The 25,365-nt window shown below is 48.7% G+C and overlaps 1 protein-coding gene across 3 annotated transcripts in view; it reads left to right on the top strand.

Moving 5' to 3' along the window:
* IGSF21 (immunoglobin superfamily member 21) overlaps positions 1-25,365 on the top strand; it is a 404,504-nt gene that overhangs the window by 250,809 nt on the left and 128,330 nt on the right. For all 3 annotated transcript variants that reach the window (XM_029066236.2, XM_029066237.2, XM_029066238.2), the window contains one exon: positions 12,822-12,943. In XM_029066236.2, coding sequence (XP_028922069.1) covers positions 12,822-12,943 — 122 coding nt within the window. The remainder of the gene's footprint in view (positions 1-12,821; positions 12,944-25,365) is intronic.

The following is a 25,365-nucleotide window of genomic DNA, read 5'->3' as shown; positions in this document are numbered from 1 at the left end:
CAATCAATTGAAGCAGTACGGCCTAGTGGATATAGCACAGATCTTGGAGTCAGAGGACCTGGGTTCTAATCCCAGCTCCACCACTTGACTACTCTGTGACCCTGGGCAATTCACCTCATGTCTCTGGGCTTCGGTTCTCTCCTCAGAATGCAGATTCAATGCCTGTTCTCCCTCCTACTTAGACTGTGAGCCCCATGTGGGGCCTCATTATCTTCTATCTACCCCAGCACTTAATACGGTGCTTGATATATAGTAAGCAATTAACAAATGCCTACCACTAGAAATCGATCAATCAGTGGTACTTATTGAGTGCTTACTATGTGCAGAGCACTGTACTAAGCGCTTGGGAGAGTTCAGTACAACAAAACGAGCCCATAATGAGCTTAAAGTCCAGAGAGGGAGACAGACAGCAATATAAGTAATTTCTAATGTATAATTTGAAGATATGCACATACATTCTGTGGGGTCGGGGGTGGGGCAAATATCAAATGTCCAAAGATCGATTCCAATAATAATAATATTAATAATAAGCCAAAACCTGTGATCATTAAATGACCTTGCAATCACCCACTTGCCCAAGGTGAATAGAAATCTATTTTGGACGGTAATGAAGAATGCTAATTGCACTTATTTCACCCTCTCTGGTAAATGGGAGAAGTGTGATGCTATTTACCAGGCTTAGAAATAAGATCAGCAAACCGTGTTGCTGAAAGTCTCAAGAATTGAAAAATCTAGCTTGGAACTCACTTGGGAGCTCTCCAGGCTGCCTGGTTCTCGTTTGGGAGGTGAAAAGAGTTGTTTACTTCTCTGCCTTAGAGCAAGCCTCCGGCTTGGTCCCAAATAAAAAGATGTAAATAAAACAGAAGGAAATCAGAAAATTGGATATGTCCTTGAAACTCCCTGTATTCCCTCTCCCCTTCCTACGCCCCCCCCCCCACCCCTGTCAACCACACGCACGTATACATAAACACGCGTGCGCACACACCCTTCCCTCCCCGAAACTATGATTTATTAAGCGGATAATTTTTTGTGCAGTTCTTCATCTTGTATACGAGAGAGCGTGTATTTTCTTTGTAATAAAACCCTCATCCCAGGCAAATAAATTTGAGAAGACAGTTTTACTGACAGATTTTTCCTCCTTTGTGTCATAAAAAAAAACCAACCCAGAAAAAAAAAAACCCGGAGTGAAATTTGAGATCGGCCTGATATGGCAAGCAGCATTTTTAAGAGGAGATAAAGGAGCAGTACCTGCGGGGAGGACAAACAGAAAAACAAGCAACAAGTCAAATGTAGGGCCTTGTTTCGAGTTTTATGGTCGCAGAAAACCTGGCCCGGTTTCTCTGGCTTCCCTCCCACCTCTGGCAGCGGTACAAGAGCGATGGAAACCAGGATTGGAGAAGGGAGAGGCGGCAGGTGGAAACACTGGTGAGAAACTTGCCCGATTTAGGCCTAGCCCACCGGGAATCCACATCGTGCAGACTTGGCTGCCAGGCTCCTGGATCCTTATTAGCTCAGTTTTGCCCTCTAGTAACCCTTAGTCGTAGGCTATTAGCATCTCCCTCTGGTCCCTTCGGAACTGGGCTAATAATAATAATAATAATATTGTTAATTGTAATTGTAATTTGTTAAGCACTTACTATGTGCAGAGCACTGTTCTAAACGCTGGGGGAGATACAAGGTAATCGGGTCGTCCCACGTGAGGCTCACAGTTAATCCCCATTTTCCAGATGAGGTAACTGAGGCACAGAGAAGTTAAGTGACTTGCCCACAGTCACACAGCTGACAAGTGGCAGAGCCGGGAGTCGAACCCATGACCTCTGACTCCGAAGCCCAAGCTCTTTCCACTAATAATAATGCTATTTATTAAGCGTTTACTATGTGCCAAGCACTGTTCTAAGCGCTGAGGTAGATAGAAGGTAATCACACTGTCCCACGTGGGGCTCACACACTTAATCCCGCTTTGCATTCATTCGTTCATTCAGTAGTATTTATCGAGCGCTTACTGCGCGCAGAGCACTGTACAGATGAGGTAACTGAGGCACAGAGAAGCTAAGCGACTTGCCCAAAGTCACACGGCTGATAAGTGGCCGAGCCGGGATTGGAACGCATGACCTCTGACTCCCGAACCCGTGCTCTTTCCACTGAGCCATAACTACCATAATAATAATCTTAATAATAGTGTTCATTAGGACGCTGGTGAATGCCAAGTACCGTGCTAAATGATGGAGCAAGTAGAGTACAGTCAAATCAGGCATAATCCCTGTCTCAGTTGGCATTCTGAAGGCATTGAATTCCCATTTTACAGTTTAGGGAACTGAGGCGCAGAAAAGTCAAGGGACTGGCCCGAGGTAGGCCGGTGGTGGAGCCGAGGTTAAAAATCAGTATTCCTTGGCCCTCGCCCTGTGTCCCTCCTCGCTAAACCACCCACCCAGCCCCGGCATTTCTTTTAGAAAGGCTCCTCACTCACATAACCAGACATCCGCATGGCTCAGTGGAAAGAGCACGGGCTTTGGAGTCAGAGGTCATGGGTTCGAATCCCAGCTCCGCCACTTCTCAGCTGTGTGACTGTGGGCAAGTCACTTCACTTCTCTGTGCCTCAGTTCCCTCATCTGTAAAATGAGGATGAAGACTGTGAGCCCCACGTGGGACAACCTGATTCCCCCGTGTCTACCCCAGCGCTTAGAACAGTGCTCTGCACATAGTAAGCGCTTAACAAATACCAACGTTATTATTATTATGAAGTGGGATCGTCATGGTTTTCAGGGTTCCATCGCGGCACCCGAATTGCAGAAGTCGGGGCTTATCGAGTGTGCCACTTATAGGCAGCTTGGAGGCAGGAGCGGCGGCTGATGCTGGAGAGAGGAGGGGGAAAGGGAAGAGTCCCCCTCCTCTCCATTCCAGTTCATCTATCCTGGACCCTCCCCCCCGTCCATCTCAGCTCAGCGACCCTGGACTCCCCTGCTCTCCTTCCCAGCTCGGTGACTCTAGATCGGCCCTCCTCCTCCCCATAATAATGATAATGTTGGTATCTGATAGGCGCTTACTGTGTGCAGAGCACTGTTCTAAACTCTGGGGTAGACACAGGGGAATCAGGTTGTCCCCCGTGGGGCTCACAGTCTTCATCCCCATTTGACAGATGAGGGAACTGAGGCCCAGAGAAGTGAAGTGACTTGCCCACAGTCACACAGCTGATACGTGGCAGAGCTGGGATATCCCAGCTCACTGGCCCCGGACCCCCGTCCTGTCCGTCCCAGCTCAGCGACCCTGGCCTCCTCACCAACAGAGGGGCTGCTGCTGTTCTGGTCCCTGGAACCAGTCCTACCCCTCCTCCCTCATCCCAGTCTGATCCAGCTCTCTGCAGACCCCAGGTTCTGAGAGCTCCACCAGCAAAACTAAGCAAACAGTCCCTTCGACTTAGCGCAGCAAGCAGAGGCCTAGCCTTAGCTCAAGGCAAATAAACAAACAAACCTGATAAGCTCCAATCTTATCCCTTATAAGATAAACTGTAGCTGCTGCAATTACTCAGTTTACCTAAGGATTCAGTTAAGTAGCCGGCTTGAGCTCCCGATCCACTCTCAACAGGCCTGGCCCCGGCCCCAGCCCCACCCCCAGGTAGCCCAGGCCTTACAGATTCATGCAGATGAAAAATCTTCCCTGAGCAAGTCTGCTGATTGGTCCCATTGTTGCCGATTTTTAGCTTTGTATTCTGAGTCCTAAATAGGTTTTTGTGTTGCATGCAGAAGGTTTGAGAAGCAGCGTGGCCTAGAGCCGGGGCCTGGGACTCAGAGCACCTGGGTTCTAATTCCAGCTCCTCCGCTTGTCTGCTGTGTGATCTCGGGCAAGTCACTTCACTTCTCTGTGCCTCGGTTACCTCATCTGTAAAATGGGGGTTAAGACTGGGAGCCCCATGGGGGACAGGAACTGTGTCCAAGCTGATTAACTTGTATCTACCCCAGTGCTTAGAACAGAGCATGGCACATAGTAAGCATTTAACAAATACCATTTTTAAAAATGTTTTCTAGCCAGGTGTGGGTGTGAGTGTATGTATGTGTGAGAGAGACACCTATATGTGAGAAATTCTAGACTGTGAGCCCGTCTTCTAGACTGTGAGCCTGATGTTGGCCTGGGATTTTTTCTATTTGTTGCTAACTGTACTTTCCAAGCGTTTAGTACAGTGCTCTGCACACAGTAAGCGCTCCCTAAATACGTTTGAATCAATGAATGAATGCGAGACAGTGTATTGGGGTTGTTGTTGATCAAGATCAGCGTAGCCTAGTGGATAGAGCACAGGCCTAGGAGGGAGAAGAACCTGGGTTCTCATCCCAGCTCCGCCGCTTGTCTGCTGTGTCACCTTAGGCAAGTCACTTCACTTCTCTGTGTCTCAGTTACCTCCACTGAAAAATGAGGATTAAGATTGAGCTCCATGAGGGACAGGGATTGTTTCCATCCTAACAAATTTGTATCTGACCCAGCACTTAGTACAGTGCCAGGAACATAGTAAGCACTTAAAAAATACCACAGTTATTATTATCTCTGAGTCAGGTCCCATCTTCCATGTTCAAGATGGTTCTCGGATACGCGCTGTCTCCACAGATGCAGCAAATTACTTTAAAACCAAGACGTGCACCCGTCCCACACACCTGCACACACACCACAGAGCTATTTTTTTTTAATCTCTAGGAAATACAGGGTTATCTGAAAGTTGCAGGCTAAACAATCACTCAGGTCTCTTGGAGAAAAAAACAACAACAGATCTTCTGAACTGGATGTTTGAAAAGAGAACCCTTTGGGCACTTGCTGAAAATGGCAGGTTTTCTCCAGCATCTGAACGGATTCTACTTTCCTGGAACCAGTTCAACTTCTGAGGAAAAGTATGCAGCCTTTGAGGTTCCACTCAAGAAATCGAAGGCCAAGATCAATCACTCAATCAATTAATCAGTGGCAGTCGAGATGCAGGAGATTAACCTAGCTTTTTCCCTCCTGGAGGTAGGGGGACTGTGAATGTGTACGTGTGTGGTGTGTGTGTTTGCGTGCCCCTTCCATGCGTGTGTAATCAACCAGTGAAGATCATCTATTGGGTGCCTACTGACTCGGTGAAGAACTCTGAACAAAGTACTTGTGAAAGCACAATGGAGGCAGAAGCCGTGATCCCTGACCTCAAGACAGACATAATCTAAAAGGCAGACATCCGACGAATGACAAAAAGGAGGAAGAAGTTTTCAAAAAAGCAGAGAATCTGCCAGCATGCTACGGGAGGTTGCAAGTGGATAAGTGCTGAGGTGGTACATAGTATTCAAATGAGAGTTGGAAGAATATGGTGGTGAGAAGAAAAATTGACTGGGGAAAGTCTGGAGGGGAGGGTGGTTTCCCAAAATGGGCAGAGCTGTGCTCGCCTGGATTTTGAGAGAGTGAGTTTTCATTCATTCGTTCCTTCAGCCATATTTATTGAGCACTTACTGTGTGCAGAGCACTGTACTAAGTGCTTGGGAGAGTACAATATAACAATCAGTGAGGTTCCTAAGTGGGAAATTCAGGAAAGAGACATGCATTATGCTCTCCCAAGTGTTTAGTGCGGCGTTCCACACAGAGTAAATACTCAATAACGACCACTGATGATGATAAAAGAGTCAGAGAGCAAAGGTTAACTTGCGAGGAATGGAGAGTGGGAGCTGGAGTTCAGTGGGAGAAGAGAATGGAGGAATAAGAGGGAGAGAACGCCAGTGGACTGCCTTAAAGCCAGTGGTCAAGAGGGAAAACAGGTGTGTGTGTTTGTGTATATGTGTGAGCACATCCCTGAACTGGTGAGAGGATGTGTGTGCTTGTCAATGAATGTGTCAAGTTCTGAGGCTCTGGTCTTGATATGTGTCATCAGGATGTATGTGAAAAGGATGAGGAACAATGTTGAAACTGATGAAGTCTGGAAAAAGAGTATTGGAGTGTGATAAAGTTTGATGAAGATATCTAGAAATATTAGATTGACTAAGTAAAATATTTACGATGGCCCACTTAATGAATATTCATAAAAATAGCACCATTAAGACAGAATGAGCCGAGAATAATTTTAACATTGGGTCATTTTTCCTTTGTAAAATGTTGGAGGCTGGAGGTTCGGATTTTAGAGAGTTGTCAAGTCCAGGTCATCTTGGTTGCACTGAGTGCTCTCAGAATCCTCTCTCCGGAACATGTAGTTGCCAGAGGCTGGGGGGACTTTCCCGTCCTGAAGTTCAGAACATAGGTTCATTGATGTCTTTGAAGAGAGCGACACAGCAGCAGGAGGTAGGGGTAGGAAAGTATTTCTCCCTGTAGGACTCAGGCTTGGGTGTTTTGGACCCCTGGTTTTTTTCCTTTCAAAGGCAATGGCTACTACTCAATACAGTTCACATATCTCCCCCAGCCTTTCACACTGCGATTCATCTCCCTATTTACATCTGATCCAATAAACGTGAAGGTGTTTGGGGAAAAGTCAGAGGCGGAATAGCCCCGGGGTTCCCCGCGTTCTGGATGACTGTATTTTTTTTTAAATGCTACAGTGAGGATTTTTGAGTTGAGATGAAATGCCATCCAAGGGTCTCGAAGAGTCAAAATCGTTTGGGAATTCAGGCTGACAAGCACAGACAAAGTCAACATGTCCACTGGAAGTCAAACCTCCCTCTGGGCCGATCTCCTAGAATGGGAGGGCACCCCCTCTTCGAAGCAGCGTACCGTAGTGAAAAAAACACAGGCCTGGGGATCGGAGGACCTGGATTCGAATTGCAACTCTGCCAATTGTTTGCAGGCAGTGTGACCTGGGGGAGATCATTTAACTTCTTAAGTGTGCCTCAGTTTCCTCCATTAAAATGGGGGTTCAATACGTGTCCTCCCTCCTACTTAAGTCCGAACAGGGACCGTGTCCAACCTAATGAACTTGTACCTTCCCCAGCTCTAAGAACAGCGTTTGACACATAGTAAGCACTTAACAAATACCAAAGAACAAAACAAAGTTAACTCCTTTTTGCCTCAGTTCTCTTGTTCTCCCTCCTACTTAGACTGTGAGCCCCATGGGACTGTGTCGAAACTAATGAACCTGGATCTACCTTAGTGCTTAGACTAGGGTTTGACACATAGTAAGTGCTTAACAAATTTCATTTTAAAAAAAAATGCTCGTCTCGGCCTAGTGGACGCATTCCAGCTCCCCCTTCTAGAAATAGTAGAAGTGATAAGTAATATCAATATTATTAGTTGCAGTAGCAACTCTCTTACAGTGTACTCTCCCAAGTGATTAGCACAGTGTTCTGCACCCAGTAAGCACTCAATACGACACACTGATTGGTTGAGAGTAGCAGGAATAACAGTAATGATAATAGGAGCAGTAGGAATAGTAGGACTAGCACCCTCTAAGCCCTTAATATTCACCCATCCTTCAGCCCCACAGCTCTTACGTACATATCCATAACTTATTTTAATGTCTGCCTCCCCATTTAAACTGTAAGTTCCCTGTGGGCAGGCACCGTGTCCACCAACTCTGTTGTATCGTCCTCTCCTGCGTGTCTAGTCCGGAGTTCAGTGAGCACAGTAGAGGCTCAATAGATACCATCGATTAATTGACTGATTGTGCATATAAGTTCCTAGGTGTTAGAGGGGCTAGCGGTGTCGCTCAAAGGGAATGGAGTTGGGAAATGAAATTTTGTGGGCCCCAAAACTGATGCTTTTTCAATTATTTCTGTTGGCAAGGCTGAGCCTAAGGGATTATTTGTATTTTGGCGCACTCTCCATTTCTGAAGCCTCCCAGGCAGCATCAGCTAGCCCTTCTACCCATCCACTTGCCACCTGCAGCAGCTGGCTTTCCACCAGAGATGCTAAACCAGCTGAAGAAGTGGTAGATAAAAATCTGCCTCAGTTTCCAATTCTTTCCATTCTGGGATTCCTCCGTTTCTTTCCCACAGATTTGTTTTTCCAGCAGCCGGGAGTATTCTGCAATTAGATTCCCTTCAACAAGAGAGCCAGGAGGCGGAGGGTGCAGATAGGAGCCGGGGGAAAAAGCATCTCTGAAATGGAGAAACCGGTCTGTTCACATGAGCTGTGGTGAGATAACGGCTCCAGCAAGGTGGTTTATCATTACTAGTTTTATATTTGGTATTTCAGGCTGGGAAGGAAAAGAACAGAAAGAGGAAATGGCAGAGGAGAAAGCGGACCTCTCGGTTCTGACAGATTCTATGGGGTTTGCAACACCGGGACGGGGAGGCGGGCCACCCTCTAAGTAATTGAGGTATTTGTTAAGCGTTCACTATGTGCCAGGCACTGTATTAAGTGTTGAGGTACCGTACTAAGCTCTGAAGCACTGCATTAAGGGCTTGGACACTTGGGGGTGTGGGAAGGGCACCCGGGAAGGAGGGTGGGAGGGTTACAGACTTCCCGATTCCACCTGGATCCCTCTGCCTGGACAGCTATCCAGGAGATGGGCCCACCCCTATAAATTAAGGAACACCTGAGGACATTATATTAAGTGGATTTTTAGAGAAAGGAGAAAGGATATGCACTTGGATCTGTGACCTTATGACATTTGATATTCACCCCAACCCCACAGCACTTACGTACATATCTTTAAATTGCATATTATAAATTACTGGTATATTCATATTAATGCCTGTCTCCCTCTCTAGACTGTAAGGTCGTTATGGACAGGGAATGTGTCTGCTAAATGTGTTGTATTGTACTCTCCCAAGTCCTTAGTACAGACTCTGCACATAGTAAGTGTTCAATAAATGCCATTGATTGATTGATTGATTGAATAGGAGTTTGCTCCGTCCATTCCATGAGTCAACCTGGCATTGCAGTCTAGACTGTCAGCTCGTTACTGCAGGGAACGGGTCTGCTAATTCTGTTGTGCTCTCCCGAGTGCTTTGCACAGGGCTGCGCATGTGGAAAGTGCTCAGTGAAACCACTGATTGATTGAATAGGAGTTTGCTCTGTCTACTCCATGCGTCAACCTGGCATTGCAGTCTAGATTGTCAGCTGGTTACTGCAGGGAACGGGTCTGCTAATTCTACTGTACTCTCCCAAGTGCTTTGCACAGGGCTAGGCACCTGGTAAGTGCTCAGTCAATACCACTGATTGATTGATTGAGATGCCCATGAGGGTACCTCTCCTCCTCCTCCTTCCTTTAAGCCTTAGCATTGCCTATAACGAGGCCCGGGCGGGAAAGAGGCAGAAGAACGGGGGACCAAGACTAGAGGTGAAAAGAGCCCAGGCAAGACTAGAGGTGTGAAAGTAAAAGTGGGGGAGGGTGGTCAACAAGAAACAAGGTATACACACCTGCCAGATTATCCTAACTATGCAACTGTACCAAGTGCTGGGTAGACAAGGGATAATTAGGTCAGACCAGTCTCTTTAGCATCCGTGAACCTGGACTGAGAACCAAGTTGGGGGGCAGAGCTAGGGGAAACTCATTCATTCGATCATTTCTTTGTCAACATTATCAGTCATGCCTCCTGTCTCTCCCGACTCCAGTCCCTATTTCACTCTGCTGCCAACCTACTCGCTGTACGTCCATCTCGTCTATCTCGCCGCCGACCTGTCGCCCGCATCCTTCCTCTGTCCCGGAATACCCTCCCTTCTCATATCCAACAATTACTCTTCCCCACCTTCAAAGGCTCACTGAAGTCACATCTCCCCAAGAGGCCTTCCCTGACCAAGCCCTGATTTCCTCTTTTCCCACTCCCTTCTGCGTCTCCCTGATTTGTTCCCTTTATTCACCCTTCCCTCAGCCCCACAGGTGCTTATGTACATATCCATAATTTATTTATGTCTTGTCTCCCCCTCGATACTGTGAGCTCGTTGTGGGCGGGGAATGTGACTACCAACTCTGTTGTATTCTCTCAAATGCTTATTACATGTAAGATCTCAATAAAGATGTTGATTGATTGAGTGCTTACTGAATGCAGATCTCTATACTAAGTGCTTAGAAGAATACAACAGAGTCAGTAGACACATTCTCTGCCCACAGTGAGCTTAAGGTCTAATGGGGGGGGGGGGACAAACATTAATGTAAATAAATAATTTATAACACGTAATTCACAGATGTGTACGTAAGTGCTTGTAAAACAGAACATAAGTGCTCGATACAGTGAGCTCATTGTAGGCAGGGAACACGTCTACCAACTCTGGTACATTGGACTCTCCCAAGCGCTTAGTACAGTGCTCTGCACATAGTATGTGCTCAGTAAGTAATAACAATAGTAATTATGGTATTTGTTAAGCGCTTACTATATGCCAGGCACTGTTCTAAGCACTGGGGTGGATAGAAGCAAATAGGGTTGAACACAGTCCCTGTCCCTCTCAGATGAGATAACTGAGGCCCAGAGAAGTGAAGTGACTTGCCCAAGATTGATCGGTTGCTGCGGGGTTGAGGGTGGAGCAAATGCCAATTGCCCAGAGGTCACAGATCCAAGGGCATAGACGACGCAGAAAGGAGAGGAAGTCGGGGGATGGAGGGTTTTATAAGGAAAGGCCTTTTGGAGGAGATGTTTAGGAGCCATTATGGTTGTCCCATGATGCTTTAGACTGATGATAGGCTTGAGAAGCGTCCACCGCGAATTGGCACGTTTTGTTCTACTAAACATTAATCAAGTGAAATCCTTCAAGATGATCCAGTAAACGAGAGGAAAATGTGGCTCCGGATCGATCGTCTTCGTAGTTTAAATTACGAGTTCACCCGACCTCCCGAGCAGGGGGCGGTGCCGGGGAGAGGGAGGCGAAGTTCTGTGAACCTCTGGGGGAAGGGACCCAGACGGACCACGGGAGCACATATGAGGGGTGGCTGAGCGTGCAGTGGATTATCCACTGGAAATGCTCATACTTTCCTCCCAAACTGAAAAGACGCCATTCCAGCTTTCCCTCCCTATCTCCTGACCCTAGGTCTGTTGTCTCTCGAGGGGACGGAGAGGAGGTGGAGGGCTCTGTGGTTGAAGGAGGAAGCGTGCGTGCAGTTGAGGTTGCTCCGGCAGGAGGTCCTTCTCCCTCCTTGTCTGTCCAGGTTCCGGAGTGGTGGCCGAAGGGAGGAAGCCCTCCTTTTCCCTCCCCTCAAAGCAGAAAAGCCCAGGCAGCTCCTAACCAGTCCCAGGATGGTTGGAGGAGACCCAGCCGGTGGATTCACGTGCCCCCATGAGGCGTGCTGAGACTGTTCTCTGTAAAATGGGGATGAACTGTGAGCCTCACCTGGGACTACCAGATTACCCTGTATCTACCCCAGCGCTTAGAACAGTGCTCTGCACATAGCGCTTAACAAATACCAACATTATTATACATCCTTCTACGCCTAACATCACTCACTTTCCTCTCTAACAACCCAATCCAGCCCAATCCTGTCACGGAGTGGTATTAATTATTTCCTGAAAAGCAGCGTGGTCTAGTGGATAGAGCACCGGCCTAGGAGTCCGAAGGACCTGCGTTCTAATCCCGACTCCGCCACCTGTCAGCTGTGTGACTGTGGGCAAGTCACTTAACTTCTCTGTGCCTCAGTTACCTCATCTGGAAAATGGGGATTAAGACTGTGAGCCTCACGTGGGACAACCTGATTACCCTGTATCTGCCCCAGCGCTTAGAACAGTGCTCTGCACATAGTAAGCGCTTAACAAATACCAACATTATTACTTTTCTGAGCCTCAGTGCCCTCATTTATAAAGTGGGAGTTAAGACTGTGAGCTACAAGTGAGACAGTCCAACTCAATTTACTTGTATTTACCCCCGCATTTAGATCAGTGCCTGGCACATAGTAAGGTGCTAAACAAATACCAAAGTTATTATTATTATTATCAGTAAGCACTTACTATGTGTCGATCACTGAATTAAGCACAAGGGTAGATAAAATGCTGGCAGGTCAGATATAGTATCTGTCCCTCGTGTGGTTCACAGTTCAAGGGGAAGGGAGAACAGGCATTCATTTAATCCCCACTTTTACAGATGAAGAAACTGACCAGAGAAGGTAGGTAGCTTGCCCCAAGTCACAGAGCCCCTCTTGAACCAGAAGAGATGGTGAATCATTCCAGAGGAAGCTCTTCTTCAGAAAAACGCCCATCCCAGAGGTCCTCAAAGACTATAGCCAACAACTATTTCCCCACCCGAATCCGGAGACTGTAGGCAGCCATTCGGTCGTCACTTGACTATAAATCATTATATTTTTGTTTGGATTTTCTTTCGTTCATTCAGTCATCCGCTGTGCTGTTACGTCGGTTAGAGTTGAGTTACTTCCCGTTATATTTGCCTGTGCCTATTTAAAAAATACATTTTTTCAGTCTCCTCCATTAGACTGGGAGCTCCAAGGGGGCGGGGAGTCTGCATCTGGTTTCTGCTGGACTCTCCCAACTACGTACTATGAGACATAATGATAACAATGATTATAGTATTTATTAATCGCTTACTACGTGCCAGGCACTCTACTAAGCACTGGAGTAGTTATAAGCTAATCAAGTTGGACACAGTCCCCGTCCCGCATGGGGCTCACAGTCTTAATCCCCATTTTACAGCTGAGGGAACTGAGGCCCAGAGAAGTGCAGTGACTTACCCAAGTCCACACAGCTGACAAGTGGCGGAGCGGGGATTAGAACTCATGACCTTCTGACTCCCAGGCCCGTGCTTTATTCATTAAGCCGTGCTTCCTCCCTACACCCCCCCTTAGTAGTCACTCCGTACATATTCTTGATCGGTTGAGGGCCGAACATGGGGTTTGGAGTCAAGTAAATACCAAACGTCATACCGTAGGAAATTTGGTAACGGGTGGTGTGAGGGAAGAGTCTGGCTGGACCTGTCCTGCTGTTCATTCCGGGGCTTTTGTATTTCACTGGCAGGTGACCGACGGAGGAACCATCAAACAGAAGATCTTCACGTTTGACGCCATGTTCTCCACCAACTACTCTCACATGGAGAACTACCGCAAGAGAGAAGACCTGGTGTACCAGTCCACCGTGAGGTGAGAGTTCCTCTCTTCTCCTGGGTCCCAGCAGTGGTGGAAAACAGCGGCGACATCCCCGAATCTGGCAGGATTTGGGTGGTCTGGGTAGAGTTTGCTCAAGATCCACCGGGGGTGATTGGAGGGGAATGGAAGTAGGGAGGTAGAAGAGTTTTTTCCAGGCCCCGACACCCATGAGGGAGAGACCTCCACAAGTGTTGAATCATATCTACACTAAACAGTCAAGCTGAGTCACACGTGTTCGTGCTAAATTGTGGGGCAAACCCAAGTGCTCTCGAACATCGGTAGCTTCAGGTGCCACCCAAAAATCTGGCCTTTAAAATGCCCGCAGCCTTCTCCCTCTTGCCCCCAGCTTCTGAGACTCGGAGCTGATATAGCACAAGTACCGGGAGCCCCAGAAGCTAGGGCTTCAAGGATCCGAGCTAGATCGCCACCAATAACCATTGCTCATCCATCTCCGCGTCAAGCAGAAACTCCTTCCCGTCAGATTCAAGGCTCTCAACCAACTCTCTCCCCTTACTTCTCCTCATTCCGCTTCCACCCAGCCTGCGTACTTCATTCCCCTAACACCAACCTACTCACCACCCCTCGCTCTCTCCTCACCCACCTTCAACCCTGTGCTCACACCTGCCCTGCTGCGTGGAAGTCCCAACACTTTCCCCATCTTCAAAGCCCTACTGAAATCATATTTTCTCTAGAAAGCCTCCCTGGACTAAGCTTTCATCCCCTCCCCACCCTATTTTCCCTCCCTAATGCCTCTCCCATGAATTGACTCCCACCCCTCTAGACTGTAAACTGTGAACTCACTGTGGACAGGGAATGTGTCTATTTTTAATATTGTACTCTCCCGAGTGCTTAGTACAGTGCTCTGCGCACAGTAAGCGCTCAATATGATTTACTGATCCCTAAGCACTTAGGTATTTCCTAACATTCCCATTCCGCAGGATTTAAGCTTAGCCACCTACTCAGTTGCTTCCCTCCCCTGTGATTCATTTTAATGTCTGTCACCCCACTAGACTGTAAACTCCTTGAAGGCAGAGCATGTCTACTCCCTTCAGTGCACTCTCCCAAGCTCTGAGTACACACAGAAAGAGCTCAGTAAGCATCGATCGGGCAATCAGTGGTATTTATTGAACGCTTACTGTGTGCAGAGCACTGCCCTAAGTGTTTGGGAGCGTACAGTATAGCAGACCTGGTAGACGCGTTCCCTGCCCACACCACTGATTGAGGAGGGGTGATTCATTCATGCATTCAGTAGTATTTATTGAGCACTTACTATGTGCAGAACACTGTACTAAGTGCTTGAGCACTGCACTAAGCGCTTGAGCACTGTACTAAGCGCTTGACAGATAGCTCCTCGTGGTGGAAGGGCCACTGTGAAAGGCAGTGAAAGATTCTGGGCCCTTGCCCGAGGCCCCAGCATCTGGCAACAACAAGCTGAGTGAGTCGGTTAGCCATGAGGACCTGGGTTCTAATCCTGCCACCCCCCGCTTGTCCGCTGTGTAACCTTGGGTGAGTCACTTCTCTGAGCCTCAGTTCCCTCATCTGCAAAATGGGGATCAGGCCATGCTGCAAAGCAGTATGGCATAGTGGGACGATGCATGGCGTAGTGGATAGAGCACAGGTCCCCGGAGTCAGAATCCTGGCTCTGTCGCTTGTCTGCTGTGTGACCTTGGGCAAGTCATTTCACGTCTCTGTGCCTCAGTTACCTCTTCTGTAAAATGGGGATCGAGACTGTGAGCCCCATTTGGGACAAAGACTGTGTCCGACCCGATTTGCTTGTATCGGCCCCAGCACTTAGTACTGTGCCTGGAACATAGTAAGTGCTTAACAAATACCATGATATTAGCTATTATTATTATTATTATTAATCATTTGAATCCCATGTGGGACAGGGACTGTGTCCAACCCAATTTGCCCGTATCCACCCAGTGTCTAGTACAGTGCATGGTACATAGTAAGCACTTAACAAATACCACCACAATGAGGAGTCTCCACACCTGGGACATCTGCTCTGTAATTCAGGAAGCCAGGGTCCAAGGTTAGCTCAGCTCTTGCCCCCAGAGATCCCCACAGGGCTGGGTGAGCTTGGCCTTCCAACAGGCTCTGGAAAGAGAGGGTTGGCTCGTCCCCAACAACTCCCGTAAGCCCATCAGAACATGGAAAGCCCCAGAACCGCCCCAGATCCAGGAGGGAATCCCAGTGCCCGGAGTCAGTCGGTCAGTCAGTCAATCATATTTATTGAGTGCGTACTGTGTGTACAGCATTGTACCATGCCCTCCCAGACTGGATCTCCTGAGACCCCAGAATCCCCATCCCCAGGGCCGCCCCAGAGTAGCTACATGCCACCAGAGAATTGGCGAGTAGTCAGTGATCCCCGGGGCTGGAGAGGTGTATTTAGGAATCATCCTCATTATCTTCCCCGACAAAGCCCTCCTTTCCTCTTCTCCCACTCCTTTCCCTTCTGCGTCACCTTGACTTGCTTCCTTTCGTCATTCCTTTGGCCCACTGGTTAGGGCAAGGCCTGGGAGTCAGATGACCTAGGTTCACATCCCAGCTCCCTCACTGGTCCGCTGTGTGAAATCACTTTATTTCTCTGTGCCTCAGTTACCTCATCTGTAAAAGGGGGATTGTGACTGCGAGTCCCATGTGGGACAGAGACTATGTCCAACGCGATTAGCTTGTATCTGCCCCAGCACACAGAACGGTGATCGACACATAGTAAGCGCTTAGCAAATAACATTATTATTCTCATTATTATTCCCTCCACCCAGCTCCACAGCACTGAAGTATCTATTTGTAATCTTATTATTTATTTAAAGGTCTGTCTCCCCCTCTATACTGAAAGTTTATCGTGGCCAGGGAATGTGGCTGTTACATTTTACTCACCAAGGGTTTAGTAGAGTGCTCTGCACGCAGTAAATGCTCAATAAATACAATTGACAGACTGGACGTGGTAGTTGAACTCATGGGAGTGAATGAGTTCCCCAAGAGAGTGGACGTAGATGGAGAACAGAAGGGAACCCAGAACTGAGCTCTGACGGACTCCCATATTTTGGGGTGGGAGGCAGAGGAGGAGCCCGTGAAACAGACTGAGGATGAGCAGCCAGAGAGATAAGAGGAGAACCAGGAGAGGACCGTGTCAGTGAAGCTCAGGTTGGAAAATTTTTCCAGGAGAAGGCAGCTGTCGAAGGCAGCTGAGAGGTCGAGGAGGATGAGGATGGCGTAGAGCCTGCTGGATTTGGCAAGAAGGAGAGGTAAGCTCATGGTAGGCCTGGAATATGTCTTTGTATTGTTGCATTATACTCTCCCAAGCGCTTAGAGCAGTGCTTTGCACACAGTAAGCTCTCAGTAAATACCACTGAATGAATAACCTTTGAGAGAGCAGTATCTAATATCTAACAACAATAATGTTGGTATTTGTTAAGCGCTTACTATGTGCAGAGCTCTGTTCTAAACACTGGGGTAGATACGGGGTAATCAGGTTGTCCCACGTGAGGCTCACAGTCTTAATCCCCATTTTACAGATGAGGTAACTGAGGCACAGAGAAGTTAACTACTTGCCCACAGTCACACAGCTGAGAAGCGGCGGAGCCGGAATTCGAACCCATGACTCCTGACTCCCAAGCCCGTGCTCTTTCCACTGAGCCATGCTGTTTCTCTATCTGTATCTCTCTCTATCTCTATCTATCTGGGATCAAAGAGAGAATTGGAGGAGAAGTAGAGACAGAGGTGTAGACAAACTTGTTGCAGGAGTTTGGAGAGTAATCGAAGGAGGGAGATGGCGTGATAACCGGAGGGAGCCCTGAGGCCAAGGAAGGCTTTCTGGGGGGGATAGGGACGCCATGAACATGTTTGAAAGTGGGGAAGAAGCCCCTGGAGAGCAAACAGTTAAAGAGGGTGGTGAAGAAGGGAAGAAGAGAGGGGCCAAGTGCTTTGATAAGGAGCGAAGGGATGAGGTAGGATGTGCAGGTGGAGAAGGTGTGAGCCTGGGAGTCAGAGTTCCTGGCTTCGAATCCCAGTTCTGCCACTTGGCTTGCTGGGTGACCTGGGACAAGTCACTTCACTTCTCTGGGCCTCATCTGGAAAAGAGGGATTTAACAACTGTCATCCCCACTAAGACCGTGAGCCCCATGTGGTGCAGGTGCTGAGTCTGACCCGATCAGCTAATCTGCCGCAGCGCTGAGAACGGTGACTGGCACACGGTAAGCACCGAACGAGGACCAGAACAACCGTAACGGTTGACGTGAGCGCCTCGTGCTGCCGCAGGGAGAGACGGAACTGACATTCTCCCGGGACAAGCTCTGCTCCAGTAACCCCTCTTCCCACACCGCGGCCTCCTTCAGGGCCTCGGTGGTCGATAGGGAGAGGCAGGTCAGGTCTCCGACCCAAGGCGGAAAACCCACGGAGCTTTTTAGTTTGGGCCAGTGGGACGAGAACGTGAGTTTTCGGAGGCGATCCTTAGGGGTCACAGGCCTCTCACCTGTCCCCGGTCTCCCCTCACTGTGTCGCCTCCCTTCTCCTTCATCTCCGCTCCACTGGAGATCTCTGCCAGGGCCGACCGTCAGATTCCGTGGCTGCTGTTATCCCTCGCCCCGCTGGGCCACGAGACAGTTGGATATCCGGGGCCGTGCTCTCTCCGCTCACCGAGAGCTCCTTGATGGATGCTTCCAGTCAGCTTTGTGAATACAATGGGGTCTCTTACCTGGTCTCATCAGAGGAGGGAAAGGGGGGAGGATGCCAAGGCTTGCGCGCCGAGAAAGAAGGCTTTTAAAATCGAATCAAATAATAATACAAAGACACCCAACCACCTAAATGTTACATGAAAGGAAGACAGGTTGAAAGCCGGGCTGAACATCTTATTACCAGGACGGTTTGGGAGGACAGGAGGCAAGGAATTCCACATTTGCATATAAATGAAGATATTTACAAATTAATGCATTTCAACGAGAGAAAGTCCCGACTTCGCAGCTGTCAAGGCTTCTTCCTCTCTCGCTGAGGGAGAGTTGGAAGAGAACGAGGCGGAGATGATTGCCAAATGCACGGCAGCGGGAGAACGTCAAGTCAAGTCACGATTGACCGTGAGAGCAGAAGAGACCCTTGATGGCTTCTTTGAACTTAGATCTCGCATTGGGTGGGGGCAGGAGAGGAGAAAAGCGGGGAGGAGAAAAGTAAAGAGATTGAGGAGAGAAGAAAAATCAACCATTCTATAATGAAATAATGATAATGATAATATAATAAGGAAAATGATAATAATTCCCTCTGGATTGTAAGCTCATTGGGGGCAAGGAACCTGTCTACCAACTCTTTTTTATTGCATTCTCCTGAGTGTTGAGTATAGTGCTCTGCACACAGTAAGCACTCAATAAATACTATTGAATGAATGAATGAATAAATACTATTGATTGACTAATGATAATACTTATTAAACACTTACCGTGCTAAGTGCTGGGTTAATAATAATAATGTTGGTATTTGTTAAGCGCTTACTATGTGCAGAGCACTGTTCTAAGCGCTGGGGTAGATACAGGGTCATCAGGTTGTCCCACGTGAGGCTCACAGTTAATCCCCATTTTACAGATGAGGTAACTGAGGCACAGAGAAGTGAAGTGACTTGCCCACAGTCACACAGCTGGCAAGTGGCAGAGCCGGGATTCAAACCCATGACCTCTGACTCCCAAACCCGGGCTCTTTCCGCTGAGCCACGTTGCTTGCCCATCGAATTTAAGTTTATCAGACAAAACAGTCTCTGTCCCGCGTGAGGTTCATAGTCTAAAAGGGAGAGCAATCGGATATTTTAATTCTCATTTTACGGATGAGGAACCTGAGATACAGAGAGATTAAGTGACTCACCCAAGATGGCACAGCTGGCAAGTGGCACAGATAGGATTAGAACCTGTGTCTCTTGACTCCCAATCCCATGCTCTTTCCATTGGACCTCGCTGCCTCAGTTTAATAACAATAATAATAATAATGTTGGTATTTGTTAAGCACTTACTATGTGCAGAGCACTGTTCTAAGCGCTGGGGAAGATACAGAGAAATCAGGTTGTCCCACGTCACAGTCTTAATCCCCATTTTTCAGATGAGGGAACTGAGGCACAGAAGTGACTTGCCCACAGTCACACAGCTGACAAGTGGCAGAGGCGGGATTCGAACCCGTGACCTCGGACTCCCAAGCCCGTGCTCGTTCCACTGAGCCACGCCGCTCGACTGGATCTGGAGGACGGAAAATTAAGGAAGCGTCAAAGGGGTGGCTAGGAAGGGAGATGAGGGGGAGGGACAGCTATTGTTCACCTTCTCTAATGGCGGGTCTTTCCCAACTGCATCCCAATCAATCAATCAATCAGTGGGATTTATTGAGCACTTACAATACTGTGCAGAGCACCATCGTGAGCACTTGGGAATGAACAACACAGTAGAGTTGGTAGATGTGATCCCTGGCTATAAGGAGCTTACCATTTATAGAGGGAGACAGACATTAAAATAAATTACACGTAGGGGGGGAAGAGTGATAGACTGTGAGCTCACCGTGGGCAGAGAATATTTACTCTTCTATCGACTCTCCCAAGCACTTAGTCCAATGTTCTGCACACGGTAAGTGCTCGATAAATATGATGGACTGACTTTTGAGTCCTTACTGTGGGTCAGGCGCTGTGCAAAGCACAGAGGTAGGTATATCAAAATCGGTTTGGACACAGACTCTGTCTCGCATGGGGCTCACAGTCTAAGGGGGAAGAACAGGTATTTAACACCCATTCGACAGATGAGGGAACTGAGGCACGGAGAAGTTGTGATTTGCCCAGGGTCACATAGCAGGCAGATGGCAGTTCTGGAATTAGAACGCGGGCCTTGACTCCCAGTGCTGTATTCTTTCCATTAGCCCACCCCGATTCTCTAATCTTAATCCTCACCCTTTAGGATACCCCTCCATCCAGTGGACTCCCTGGTTCTAAGTGAGGCGTCCATACCTCTCCTCTCAAGCCACTGCGGGGGGCGGGTAGGGGGTGTCTACTGTCAAACAGTCAAATTTATCGAGCATTTCCTCTGTGCAGAGCACTGTAAAAATAATAATGGTAGTTGTTAAGTGCTTACTATGTGCCAAGCACTGTTCTAAGTGCTGGAGAAGCAGCGTGGCTCAGTGGAAAGAGCCCAGGCTTGGGAGTCAGAGGTCAAGGGTTCTAATCCCGGCTCTGCCGCCTGTCAGCTGTGCGACTTTGGGCAAGTCACTTAACTTCTCTGTGCCTCAGTTACCTCATCTGTAAAATGGGAATTAAAAATGTGAGCCCCACGTGAGGCAACCTGATCACCCTGTATCCCCTCTAGCGCTTAGAACAGTGTTCTGCACATAGTAAGCGCTTAACAAACACCATCATTATTATTATTACAAGTCAATCAGGTTGGACACAGTCCCTGTCCCACATTGGGCTCACAATCTTAATCCCGTTTTACAGATGAGGGAACTGAGGCACAGAGAAGCGAAGTGACTTGCCCAAGGTCACACAGCAGGCATTTGGCGGAGCTGGGATTAGGACCCAGGTCCTTCTGAATCCCAGACCCATTTTCCATCCACTTAGCCACGCTGCTTCTCCAAGCCACGCTGCTCGAGCTGTACTGTGCTCTGCTCTTGGGAGAGTACAACATAATAACATCGCAGAATTGATAGACACATGTCCTGCCCACAACGAACTTACACTCTAGAGGGATATTGAGTGCATCGAGCGGATTAGACTGTAAGCCAGTCATTGGGCAGGGATTGTCTCTATCTGTTGCCGAATTGTACATTCCAGGCGCTTAGTACGGTGCTCGGCACATAGTAAGCGCTCAATAAATACTATTGAATGAATGAATTAGCACATTTGCAGATGTGTTTGCCAAGCATTGCCCTCCTCTGGTGCAAAAGAGAGACGGCAAATAGCTTTCCTTCTGGGAAAATCTGGCTCAATAAATATTTGATGGATTGAACTTCAAACGAACCGACCACCTCAGGGGAATCAAAAGGCCGGCAAGAAGAAGAGTTCTATTTCATGCCTTCCCTTCTTCCTCCCGTCATTTCCCTCCTCAACGCCTGTGTCTGCCCATTCTCAGCCTCATTTCTTCAGAGACAAGCTTCCCCGCACAAGCTGTCTCCCTGGGCTTCACAAAGGATCAAATCAGAGTTTGAGCTAAGGAGGGGGTAACACACCCAGCCATCGTAGACCCTCATCTCTCCCCCCTGCCCCAAGACCCCAAGAGCCGTCAGTTTGAGGAAGTGAGACAGGGTTGCGGCAGACCTCTTCGTAACAGGAGGCCCAGGCCCACAGAGGCAAAAGTCCCGGCAATTAAAGCCTCCTCGGTGGTCCCCTAGGACCCTTGGAGCGGCCCAGGCGCGGGCCCCTGGCATTTAAAAAGAGGAGCTTTCTTGTCGATTTCTCAACTGGGCCTTGGCAAGGAGTTGAAGTGGGTTTTCCCAGTGTGCTGTCTCCGGGAGACGGGGCCCCGTGAGTCACCTAGTTGTCTGGGAGCTGTTGAACGGAAACAGAATCATTCAGTCTCTCATCTGATGACATCAATTTCATTCTGCCTGCCAAACGCGGGAAAGAACTTCTTTTAGCCCACACGTTTCTCCGTCTCTTTCCCCTCTGTCCCCATAGATGTCTATCTCCCTCCCTCTGGATCACCCCCGTCGTCTCCTTGTCTCGTTTTTCCTCTCTCTTTCTTTTCTCTCTTTTTCTGCTATTTGTAGCCTCCTCCCTTTTGTCTTTTTGTCTTTTCCATTTTTTCCTCTCCCCCTTTTCACTTTTTCTTACCTCCAACTCCCTCCTTCTCTCACTCTTCTCTTCATTCATTCAGTAGTGTTTATTGAGCGCTTACTATGTGCAGATCACTGTACCAAGCGCTTGGAATGCACAATTCGGCAACAGATAGAGACAGTCCCTGCCCTTTGACGGGCTTACGGTCTAATCGGGGGAGACAGACGAAAACGATAACAATAAATAGAATCAAGGGGAGGTATATCTCATTAACAAAATAAATAGGGTAGTAAAAATATATGCAAATGAGCAGACAAGCACAGTGCTGAGAGGAGGGAAAGGGAGAGGGAGAGGAGCAGAGGGCAAGTGGGGGATAGGGGGCTTAGCTGAGGGGAGGTGCAGGGAGGTGCAGAGGGAAAAGGGGAAGCTCAGTCTGGGAAGGCCTCTTGGAGGAGTTGAGCTCTCAGTAGGGCTTGGAAGAGGGGAAGAGAGTTAGTTTGGCGGAGGTGAGGAGGGAGGACATTCCAGGACAGCGGGAGGACGTGGCCCAGGGGTCGACGGCGGGGTAGGCGAGAACGGGGGACGGCGAGGAGGTGGGCGGCGGAGGAGCGGAGCCTGCGGGCTGGGCGGTAGAAAGAGAGAAGGGAGGAGAGGTAGGAGGGGGCAAGTGGTGGAGAGCCTTGAAGCCTAGAGTGAGAAGTTTTTGTTTCGTGTGGAGGTTGATGGGCAACCACTGGAGGTTTTTAAGAAGGGGAGTGACATGCCCAGAGCGTTTCTGCAGAAAGATGAGCCGGGCAGCGGAATGAAGAATAGACCGGAGCGGGGAGAGACGGGAGGAAGGGAGATCAGAGAGAAGGCCGATACGATAATCCAGCCGGGATATTATGAGAGCCCGTAACAGTAAGATAGCCCTTTGGGTGGAGAGGAAAGGGCGGATCTCGGTGATATTACAAAGGTGAGACCGACAGGTTCTGGTGACGGATCGGATGCGTGGGGTGAAAGAGAGAGCCGAGTCAAGGATGACACCGAGGTTGCGGGCCCGAGAGACGGGAAGGATGGTCGTACCGTCCCCGGTGGTAGGGAAGTCAGGGAGAGGACAGGGCTTGGGAGGGAAGATGAGGAGCTCAGTTTTGGACATGTTGAGTTTTAGGTGGCGGGCGGCAGCGTGGCTCAGTGGAAAGAGCACGGGCTTGGGAATCGGAGGTCATGGGTTCGAATGCGGCTCTGCCCCTTGTCAGCTGTGTGACTGTGGGCAAGTCACTTAACTTCTCTTTACCTCAATTACCTCATCCGTAAGATGGGGATTAACCGTGAGCCTCACGTGGGACAACCTGATCACCCCGTATCTACCCCGGCGCTTAGAACAGTGCTCTGCATGTAGTAAGCGTTTAACAAATACCAACATTATTATCATTACTATAATCCAGGAAGAGACTTCCTGGAGGCAGGAGGAGATAGGAGCCTGAAGGGAGGGGGAGAGGACAGGGGCAGAGATGTAGATCTGTGTGTCATCTGCATAGAGGTGATACTTGAAGCCGTGGGAGCGAATGAGTTCACCAAGGGAGCGAGTGTAGATGGAGAACAGAAGAGGGCCGAGAACTGACCCTTGAGGAACTCCAACAGTTAGAGGGTGGGAGCGGGAGGAGGAGCCTGCGAAGGAGACCGCGAATGACCGGCCAGAGGGATAAGAGGAGAACCGGGAGAGGACGGAGTCCGTGAAGCCAAGGTGAGATAAGGCGTGGAGGAGAAGGGGATCCTGCTCAGTAATAAAGATGATAAGAATTATACTTTCGTTAGGCACTTACGCGCCGAGAACTGCGCTGAGCATCAGAATAGATACAGGCTAATCAGATAATAATGATGGTATTTGTTAAGTGCTTACTATGGGCCAGATACTGTACCAAGCGCTGGCTTACTTTATAATCAGCTCCCACTGAGACTCACAGTCTAACTAGGTGGGAGAACAGGTGTTGAATTCCTATTTTGCAGATGAGGGAACTGAGGCACAGAGACGTGAAGTGACCTACCCAAGCTTTGTGAGTCACCTGAGTGTCTGTGGTCCCCCTCAGTGACCCTCCCCCCAAGCCCTTGCTCATTCCAGTAAGTCACAGTGCTCCTCACTGGTTTGCACTGCCTCCTCTCATCCCCTCCTTTCTCTCCTTGGCCTCTTGCACATCTTCACCCACGGAGAAGCGGTGGGGCCTAGTGGATAGACCATCGTCCTGGGAATGAGAGGACCTGGATTCTAATCCCAGTACTGCCATTTGTCTGCAGTGTGACCTTAGACAAGTCACTGTAGTCCTCTGTGCCTCAGTTCCCTCATCAGCAAAATGGGATTCATTTCCTGTTCTCCCTCCTACTTAGACCGTGAGTCTTACGTGGGACCTGATTGATTGTCTTTATTTAATCCAGTGCTGAATGCGGTGCTTGGCACACAGGGCTTAACAAATACCACAGTTGCTATTATCATTGGTATTTTCCCCTTCTTCATTCCTTTTTTCCCTCTTCCTGTTGTGCACTCATTTTCATTCTTCATTCCATCTTCCCTTGGGCTCCTTATCGTCATTTCTTTCTATCTTTGTCTTTCCGCCTTTTTTTTTCCTTTCCTCCAAGATCCTTGTCCCCAATCTTCTTTCCCTCCCCCTGGATCCCTAAACTATAAGCTCCTTACGGGCAGGGAATATGTTTACCAACTATGTTATACTGTAATGTTGAACTCGCCCAAGTGCTTAGTACACAGTAAGTGCTCAATCAATACCACTGATTCATTCGATTGCCATCCTTCCTCCTCCTCTCCTGTCTCCCCCCGTTTTCTTTACTCGGAAACCCCGCACTCCCCCATTCTCTTTTCTTCTCTCTCCTCATCGGCACTTTTCAGTCCACAGAGATGCCCCGAGAAAAAGAGCCACAGAAACGGAGCAGAACAGAGGATCTAATAACTAATAATATCTAATAACATCTCACTATTTCCCTATTTTAAGCAGCGGCTACAGACTCCTAATCAGTATCTATTGTCCCTCCCAGCTCGTCTTTATTTGGTATCAAGCGCATTCTCCTGCAGAGACACATGGGTAACTCCGCTGCGTCTTTTCAGTGGGCCACGTTTCTTGCTCTGGTCATCCATCTCCGTTTGGAACACCATCTCCAGGCCCTTGGTGACCAGACTGGCCCTGCCCCCGACATTCATTATTCCTGGGTATCGTGGCCTCAGGAAGCAGCAAGAAGCAGCATGGCGCGATGGCTAGAACACGGGCCTTGGAGTCAGAAGGACCGGGGTTCTAATCCCAGCTTCACCATTTGTCTGCTGGGTGACCTTGGGCAAGTCACTTCACTTCTCTGTGTCTCGTTTTCTTCATATGTAAAATGGGGATTAAGCCTTTGAGCCCCATGTGGGAAAGGGACTGTGTCCAACCTGATCGGTTAGTATCTACCCCAGCGCTTAGTACAGTGTCTGGCACATAGTAAGAGCTCAGAGAAGCAGCGTGGCTCAGTGGAAAGAGCCCGGGCTTCGGAGTCAGAGGTCATGAGTTCGAATCCCAGCTCTGCCATCTGTCAGCTGTGTGACTGTGGGCAAGTCACTTCACTTCTCTGGGCCTCAGTTCCCTCATCTGGAAAATGGGGATTAAGACTGTGAGCCCCACGTGGGACGACCTGATTCCCCTGTGTCTCCCCCAGCGCTTAGAACAGTGCT

The sequence above is a fragment of the Ornithorhynchus anatinus genome, chromosome 5, assembly GCF_004115215.2.
Source record: "Ornithorhynchus anatinus isolate Pmale09 chromosome 5, mOrnAna1.pri.v4, whole genome shotgun sequence".
Lineage (NCBI taxonomy): Eukaryota > Metazoa > Chordata > Mammalia > Monotremata > Ornithorhynchidae > Ornithorhynchus > Ornithorhynchus anatinus.
Note: the sequence above shows the minus strand (reverse complement) of the source record. Positions and strands in the feature narration are given on the sequence as shown.